At 48.9% G+C, this 9086-nt stretch overlaps 1 protein-coding gene across 1 annotated transcript in view; it reads left to right on the top strand.

Moving 5' to 3' along the window:
• The first annotated feature begins 3551 nt into the window (after positions 1–3551).
• Positions 3552–9086, top strand: part of HAGH (hydroxyacylglutathione hydrolase) — a 12291-nt gene continuing 6756 nt past the window's right edge. The window contains exon 1 of the mRNA XM_009894643.1: positions 3552–3656. Within this exon, the coding sequence (XP_009892945.1) occupies positions 3552–3656 (105 nt within the window). The remainder of the gene's footprint in view (positions 3657–9086) is intronic.

Genomic DNA, 9086 nt, shown 5'->3' with positions numbered 1-9086 from the left:
CCCCGGAAGGGGGGGGCCCCGCAGGGAGCCGGGCGGCTGCAGGCAGCCGGCGGTGGGTGGCCGTATGGGGCTGGCGGCTGGGTTCAGCCCGGTTGGCAGCTCGGCAGTTTGATGGTGGTTTTTCTCTTCTCCTTTCCCAGCTCAGGGGTGCGCCGAGGTTTTTAAGCTGACTCACAGCCCCAAGTAGGTCAATATCTGCTCAGATGGAGCCTGTCTCTGTCGGTGGCTTTTAGCATCGATAACCCATCTGGGAGGCTCCTGCGGAGTTTCTGGGCTGCCAAAGTGCTGGTGATTGCTCTGGGAGGAGGGCTTGGGGGAGAGGGGCTGGCACTTAAACTGGATTTGATGGATAGCAGACCCTATTGGCAATGTAAACAAGAAACGAAACCAAAACTGTCCAAGCTCTGCATTTAAATTTAGGGACTAAATCCTGAAAGCATCTCCTTAGACTAGAGCTTGGGCTTTAGCTTCACAGCGTCTGTGGGAAGTCTTGCCAGAGGCCTTTTGCATCACTCCAATTTTAAGACCTGGCCTTAATGACCAAGAGTCCATGGGAGTTAACTGCCAGACTTGGAAACCCTGATGCTATCTTGGGAACAAGTATGTCAAACCGAGTAACTAGCAGCTCCTGAGTTCCCCAGGTTGTGGGGTGGGTGCTGTGCCTTCCACGCAGGCTTTGCTCCGCCAGTGGATGGGTGCATGCCCTGCCCACGCTGGCTAGACCCAACTGTGCCACCGGCAGCGTGTGCCAGGTGGGCAAATCGAGTGGGAGTGGGAGTTGCCTCAGGTTTGTGGACCAACTGGCTTGGTATTGTGTGGAGCCACAAGCTTGCTGGGTATCCAAAAAATATCTGCGTGCAGAGTATGTAAAAAGTGAATGTAGTGTTTCTTGTTATGAAGCCATGCAGGGATGTTCATCTGGGTATGTACGTGCACTCATTTTTGAGTGACAGCCATGCTTGAAATAGGAATTTTCTACTCTTTTCTGTATTAAAAAGAGTAAGACAAAATGCTGTGGAGAAAAATGTATGAAGCATCCCTTTTGCACTGTGCTACTGCCTGCTTGCCTTCAGTCTCCAGCATGTATGCATTTATGTGATAACATTAACACTTCCCATCTGCAAACCCTTTTCTCTTGGCGACTCAAGCTGCACTAATGAACTGTTCCAGAAAGCTGAAGTGTGTGATTTGAAGGCTGCTGGTGTTCTGCACTCCTCAGTCTTCTCTACTTCAGGCATGAAGTCAGGAGGGCCACGTTACAAAACTGAGTGAAAATGAAGTCATTGGGCATTTTGGAGCAGACCTGCATGCATGACAGCGATCCTGAAATGATCTGTGTTCGTCCTGGGCCAGGGCAGGGATTATGTATCGCTTGGGGAGCTCCCTTGATCAGAACTGGGTCTGAGAACGCCCTTCTCGGAGCGGTGCTGGGAGTGCGTGAGAGTGCTTCTGGTCTGCTTGCCGAGCGGGCAGGCTGCAAAGGTGCAGCTTAGCTGCAGATGGGAATTCAGAATTAGTTTCATACTTTGTGGGTGTTTTCTCATTCCTTTGTTTAAATTACATTTCAGAAAACATTTCCTTATGCGGTGTAGCTTGTTTGTTTGTTTTGCAAGAATTGTGAATTAAACATGCAAAGACACTTTGGGATCATGGCCAAGGTTAGAAATGGTTCATAGGAAGAAAGCATTTTAAGTATGTGAATAATTCCTTTGACTTAATGTTGATCATTCTTTGGTTTGGTTTTGTTTTGGTTTTTTTTTTTTTTTTCCAGTTAGTGTCTAGTATGCTAACAAACATTCAGTAGATAGAGCTTTTGTGACTGATAGCATCCAACAGTGCTTCATGTTAGGGAGCATTTTTAGAGCAATTGATTTTTTTTTTTCCTATTAAGGAATAGTAAGGTTGTTTTTTGGGTTTTTTTTTGTTTTGCTCTTTTTTTGAAAGGACTCTTCTGCTCCAGAGGAACGCTTGGCAGGTATGGATGCCTTTCTCAATACTATATGCCTTCACTGTCAAATACCCAGTGCATGCCTACGCTGTCTTGGTGTTTTCTTTGCAGCACTGTGTTTAATTTTACTACCATCTCCTCTCCGTATCTCCCTTCCCTCATAAGCAAGTGAGATGGTGGACGCAGAAGAAGTTCTGGACAGGACAGCTGTAGCAGAGGGGCCTTAGAGCTCCGGTTGCCCTGGGACTGGGTTTGCAGCAGCTGCACGCGCCGGTCAGAACTTGGATCTTGGTTTTGCAGCCTTGTTGGTCCCATGGGTCTGTGGAGCTGCAGCGGGGCTGTCCGTGTTGGCCATAGCCTCTTCTGTGGGGCCTCTTCTCTCTGAAGCAGGCTCTTATCAGGGGTGGACAGGACTGACCTGTTTTGGGAGAGTGGGGAAGGTTGATTACGAGCATGGTGACCCCTCCCTTTGGCACTGATGGAGGTGACCAAGCACGGAGCGTCAGGAGCCTTAGAGAGAGAGTCTGTGCCGCAAAATGAAACAGTGACTGAGCTGGCACAATTCAGACCAACGCAGTCACCTTCAGTGGTGTGTGAGGGCTGTGGGCATTAAGACATCTAATTTCTGACTTGCAGAGACTAACATCTCTTTCCTTGCATGCGTATGACCTAGGCCTGTGTTGCAGGGCTCCAGCAATGGAAGACCTTGTCTTCTTTGTTTATCTTCTTTTTTTTTTTTTTTTTTTTCCCCTCTTATGTCAGAGCCTCTTAGGGCTTGGTTGTTTCTTTAAGAACTGTGTATCTGTGAGTTGAACTGTGGAGCCCAGGTTATTTGCGTCTGGAATTAGATTTTTTTTCTTGGATCTGATTAAACATTTAACCAAAAGCAAACAGGGAAGCACTGCTGTTACATCAAGGTAGCCCGTGAGCAAGAAACCTGCCCGCAGTGTGTGCCTGGTAGCTGGCCAGGCAGGGAGTCATGCCTTCCATGCAGAGAGCCTGTCTTCTCTCCATGCAGGATGTGATTTCCCCAAGTAATGAACCAGATATTTCTGTTGTAGCAGTGTGTGTATTTCTGTGTTGCTCCTTTTTTTTTTTTTTTTTCTCCCCTCCTTTTTTTGTCTTTTGGCTGTAACATGGCCTTTTGTGCTTTTTTTGCAAAGTCACTGTCTCAGACTGACCTTTGTCCGGCTCTTGCCTCTCCTTTCTGCTTTCCTGCCCCTTAAAATCTTCCCTCCTCGAGGTACAGCGCTTTCCCTGCATGAACACATCTCTGGGAGCAAAGTGTCCCATCCCTCTTCGGTGAAGCTGTAGGGCACCAAGAGCCTCCCACGCTGTGGGGCACAAGGTGACACAGCCAGGCGCCAAGGCTTTGGGCTGTGGTGGCCTCTCTCCTCTTCCTCTGAAGGGAGCAGGTTGGGCTGTCCATACCTTTCCTTCTCTGGGGCTGTGGGACCTGCTGTGCTCTGTCCCACTTGTTCCCCTCCCTGGGCTAACCTGTGGTTTGACTGTTTTGGGGTCCCCAGGTCCAGCGCAGCTGCGAGCTGTCTTCCTGCACACAGAACACGAGCGGAGGGAGTCGAAGACGGTCACACAAGCCGACATGAAGGTGGAATTACTCCCAGCCCTCACAGACAACTACATGTATCTCCTCATCGATGAGGAAACAAAGGAGGCTGCAATAGTTGATCCTGTGCAGCCCCAGAAGGTAATGCTGTCCGCTGCTCTTGTGAGCTGGGTGCTCACTGCTGCGGGCCTGGGAGATCCTTCCAGGTTGCCACATCCACGACAGAATTAGTCACCTGCTGACTCAGGCGTGGGGGAAAGGCAGGAAATACTGGCCATGCATAGGTACGGATGGGGCTTCAAAGGCAGTCTGCTTCTGGGCTCAGCCAGCTTGTCCCTGACTTCAAGGGTTATTGACCTGACTTTGGTTTTTGCCCTTAGTTTGATGTACTGCAGAAAAAAGGAAATAGGACTGAGGACTTAGTCATGGCTAGCTGGGTCAGAGACCTTGTGTCCTCATCTGTAACTACGACTCGGAGAGGCATGAGCTCTCTGCGGAGTTGCTGGTGTGGCTCTCAAACCTTCGAGCAGTTGTGTCCAGGTTATGGCAGGCACCAGGTGTGCTGTTAAGTCATTTCACTTAAGTTGTAATGGTCTTGCTGTGCCCTGTGTCTGCAGGTTTTGGATGCAGTCAAAAAGCATGGCGTGAAGCTGACCACTGTCCTGACCACACATCATCACTGGTAACTATCTGCTGTAGTGGGATCCCTCTTCCCTCTGCATAAACACAAGTAGTCAAGAATTGTTGCTTTTCTGGATCAAGTTGGTCTTCTCTAAGCAGGAGCTTAGGTGTGAGGAGAAGGATCAGAGCTCAGGAAGTATTCACTTGGGCTTGCTGTGAATAGGTGCATTGTCTAGACTGAAAGCTCTGTGTGTCAGTGCCGTTAACCTTTAAAATGCTGACTTCTTCCAGGTGACCAGTGAAATACATGTGAGTGAAGGTAACTGTGGAGTGTGGGAGGGTGCACATTCACGCTGAGGTGCTAGGACATGCCTGTAAGGCATGCTACTCCCAGTCAGCACTTGTGAGAGGATTACCTGCGTTGCAGATTAACTGCCAGGGATGTAATGATGAATGTTTTGCAATGCTGAACTTGAGTAACCACTCCTATAGTAGAGCCGCCTCTGTGGCTGGAGAGCCAGCCCTGATCTGGCAGGACCAGCACCGCAAGCGAATGCTGAGCTGTTTGGACATCTGTGTGCCTGCTCCATGGTGTCTTGTGGGACACTGAGTTACACATATCCCAGTTATCCCAATCTCTTCCTGCCCTAGTTACCGGAGACTTGACTGTGAGCCCCTAAGGCTGGTGTTTCCCAACTAGGTATGAGCTTGTGGGGTGTTGTTCCCCTTTCTCACTGCCCCGGTTACTGGAAAAATTATCTCCACTCGTGTTGATGTGGCATATTCTTTGATATGAATACAGTGTTAGATACTGGGAGAATAATTGATCAGAAATAATGACCTGGAGGTTACCATTGCAATATGAGTCATGATAAATTTGTCTTCATCCCTACCCAAATCAATTTTTCTGATCTTCCAGGGACCATGCTGGAGGGAATGAGAAGCTCGTAAAGATGGAGACAGGGTTGCGTGTGTACGGTGGAGACAGCAGAGTCGGAGCACTGACACAGAAAGTGTCTCACCTTACATCACTCAAGGTAAAAGGAGGGAGCTGCAGGACTCGGTTGGGGGCGTCTTCTGTTTGTGTCACAGCTGTAGAGCTGGACCAGTGTGGTCCAACTTGAGTTAATATTGTGGTCATAGCTCTTTTACCTTTTAACATCTCTTGGATGTAGTTGATAGTTGAAGTACGGCTTTTGCCCTTTTCCAGCCCTATGAACCATAACTCTGTCGTGTTTTGGCTGGTGATACTTCATGGATGAGAACATTGGCATGGCTCAGACGCCTGCATTGCCTGGGGCATGCTGGGTGTCCGTGTGCTCCTTGACAGCTGCCTTAACTGGGGTGGTCAGAACTGGTGTGTGAAAGGACAGGGCTTGTGCTCTGCTTAGAGCCGAGTTAGCACTGAAATGCAAGTGGTCCTCTGAGCGAAGGCTGGAATACAGGGTGAAGAGAAAGCGGGCCAGCAGTGATAGCTGCCTGCGTTGCTTTTCCAGAGCTAAGGCAGCAAGCCTTGTTGGCACCAACCTGTTTGTTTACAGACGAGCTGGCAAATGACAGAAACTGCTGTGAAATGTGCAGGTTGGCATGAATGTCACTGCTAGTCTTGAGGTGCACCTTTCGGGGGGGCAGCTGTAAAGAAGGGAGTACAGAAATACATGGGAAGGTGTGCAAATTAGGGCTGTGGGGGAAACATCCCCTTGGCCTCATGAATGTGTTTAATCCTTCCCTTTTTGTGTCATCCACTTCTTCCCTTCAGCTTCGTTTTTGTTTGGAGCTTTTTACACTTGATTAATTTTGTTTAGGATTTTGTGTTGCTCTGGATCTGTTTGCTCTTGCTGCCAACCAGACGCTGAGTCACTCTGCATGTAAATGAAAGAATCTGGCATTTCTCTTTGTCACAACACCTGCTAGGAGGAAACAGCTCCCTTCCAAGTTCCTGCCATAAACCCCTCTTGCTGGACTCTCCCAGGAGCAGAGCTGATATATACTGCCCAGCTATGTAACAATTTGCCTGTAGGACTACTAGACCAATGTAATAGTTGCAATTCTTTTCTAACCATACAAATGCTAGCAAACAGTAGCTTAAGCTCTAGTCTTCTGCCTTCTTCTCAGGTGGGATCTCTTAATGTGAAATGCCTCTGTACGCCGTGTCACACTTCTGGACACATCTGTTATTATGTGACTAAGCCAAATAGCTCCGAGCCACCTGCTGTTTTTACAGGTGAGGAGTTGGGAGGTTACATTGCCGGCAGTCTGTGTTGCAAAGAAATCAGCTACCCCTCTGCCTGTGTGCTCCTGACTCTGGATGTGCATTCATCCCTTACTGCCAGTGCAGCCCATTAACATCCACATCTTGCCCCCTTAACAAGTGCTACCAAGTAGTAATTGTAGATGAAACTGGTGAAACCCCTCTGGGTTTGTAAACCGTTGCTGGACACCCTGCAAGCAACATCAAGAGCGAGCCCTGGATGAGTCCTACATCTAGCGTTTTCTTCCTTGAAACAAGAGCTGTTGGTTTACTGTCTCAGGCCCAACTGTGGCTGATTCCAAAACCTGTTGCTTTTCCATATGTCTGTACTCATGTCTATAACAAAACTGAGAGAAGAGAAAACAGGGGAGTAAGAGAGGGCTCCATCTCTGGTAGCCACGTTCTGGATCCTGTTTTGGAGAGTAGGGTTCCCCCTTCCCTGCGACTGTGCCCAGTCTCCCCAGGCTGCCATGTCATCCATCTCCTGACAGGCATTCTCCAGAGCTTGCACCAGCCGCTGCATGGAAGAAGTAATGGCTTAAGCAAGATTTTAGGGAGCATTGGGTAGAAAATGCAGAGGCGACTCATCTTTGTTCAGCTTCATAGCAAAGAGAACAAATGCTCCTTGTCCACTCTAGAAAGGACAAGAGGGGACAGCAGACTGCCCACAGATAAGGAAGCGCTGGCATGGTTTGCTTGGCAAGGCTGTGGGGTTTCCTGCACTAAAAGTTGCTTTTGCCGTGCGGGTTTACGTAGCGCTGAGCCCACGCGGGGCAGCGAGTGTAGCCTGGCTCTCCCTGTGCCTTCTGGTGAGCTGCAGCGAGGACAGCAATGGCAGGACTGAGTCCTTGGGGACCATGTGCTCACGCTTTGGTGTGAGGAGCCTTGTCTGGTCCTGATGTCGTGTCACACCTCCCTTGCAGGTGACACGCTGTTTGTGGCTGGTTGTGGGAAGTTCTTCGAGGGAACCCCGGAGGAAATGTACAGAGCGCTGATTGAGATTTTGGGCAGCTTGGACCCCCAAACGGTATGAACCTCTCCTTTTGTGCTAGTATGTTAACCAACCAGAAACTACTACAGACAGCAAAGAAACTGTCTTCCTAATAATACTGTTGTTCAAAGAGAGAATTTCTCATGTGTTGAATGAATGAATGACTACATTAGGAATTGTCTTTGATGCTGAATAGCTGAAGTCCTCTGGGAAGGAAATACCTACCCCAAATATGTTTGTGCTTTGTGCGGAAAGAGTAGGTGCTGCTTATTAAAACAAAGGCTAGCGAGCTGGGGTGCCTGGGCTCTGTCATCAGGCTTGCCGTTAAATTGGCAGATCGTACTGACTGATAACTCCTGGCACTTCTCCTGTACATGTCTCCAGTGGAGAGTGTTGTGTGTCCTGGAGGGTTGACTCTGTAGTTCCTGCTGTACCGTAACATTGATGATGGTACCTGGCGCTCCACCTTTGTACCTTCAGAGTTACCTGGAGTCACTCTGCCTTTTTCTTCCTAGAGAGTTTACTGCGGTCACGAATACACAATCAACAATCTCAAGTTTGCTCGGCACGTTGAACCCAATAATGTCACTATCCAGGAAAAGCTTGCTTGGGCCAAGGTAAGCTGGTTTATCCTTTTCCCTAGACTTGATGTTTTCATGGAGGCAGAGCCTCTCTGAGGAGTTAGAGCAGAGGAGACAATGTTGGGAAGAAAGAGAGGCTGAGAGAAGGGGGTTAAGAGCCAGGAGCTGTAGTATGTAGTGCGTCCAGGGGAGTGATATGTTGGGAATAGGGTTTGTGTGTGGCCCAGAGAAGACAGTTTGCTGCCCGGTGGAGATGTGACCCTTCCTGGAAACTTCTTGGTATAATTATAGGCTGATGTCCACGTCTGTCTGGGAGGGTCAGCTCTGTCCCAAGTCTCTCTGTGCGTACCCCAGTGCTTGTCTGGTGCATGGCCCTGGGAAGGGCCTGGTCTGAGGGGCAGCTCAGGCAGTGAGGTGCGCTAACCCTGCATGGTTAATATATACAGGACGTTTCTTGTTCACCAGAATATCATTCATTAAACATAAATCTTTCCCTTGTTGCAGGCAAAGTATGACAGTGGTGAGCCAACCATACCCTCCACCATTGCAGAAGAGTTTACGTACAACCCCTTCATGCGAGTGAGGTATGGAGGAGATGTGGGTGTGGGAATGGTCCTCGTGTTTGGAGAGGGGATGTGGGAAGGAGGAGGTCTCCAAAGAAAGAGCGATAAGTGGGGATTGCTCTCCTGCCTTGCATATTCCTGTTCTGACGCCCTCCAAACCCTTCTTAAGATATACTCGCTGTCCTGGCAGAAGCTTGCTACAGTGAAATTTGAAGGGTTGTGGTGAGCATCTCTGCCAGTGCTGAAGACACTGACTTGGGAGACAGAACAAGGTTTATTGTGTAATTATGTTCCTTCATCGAGCAGAGTTTGGCAGATGGGCGCAGCAAAAGATGCTGTTCAAGGCATAAGAGTGTTTGCAATTTCCTCTTGCCAATGAGCGTTTAAACCAAGGGAGCTGATAAGCCCGTGCCAAAGCCCTGAGTCTTTCATCTTTAAGTGCAACATTTCCCCTTGATGCAGGTGAAATGTGATAGTTGTGACTTCATATATGAGATTTTATCTTGCAGTCTGTGCATTTGCTGTCCCTGGTATTCCCTCCTGGCAGGGAGAAGACGGTTCAGC

The sequence above is a fragment of the Charadrius vociferus genome, unplaced genomic scaffold, assembly GCF_000708025.1.
Source record: "Charadrius vociferus isolate BGI_N301 unplaced genomic scaffold, ASM70802v2 scaffold600, whole genome shotgun sequence".
NCBI lineage: Eukaryota > Metazoa > Chordata > Aves > Charadriiformes > Charadriidae > Charadrius > Charadrius vociferus.
This window is presented reverse-complemented; position numbering and strand designations above follow the sequence as displayed.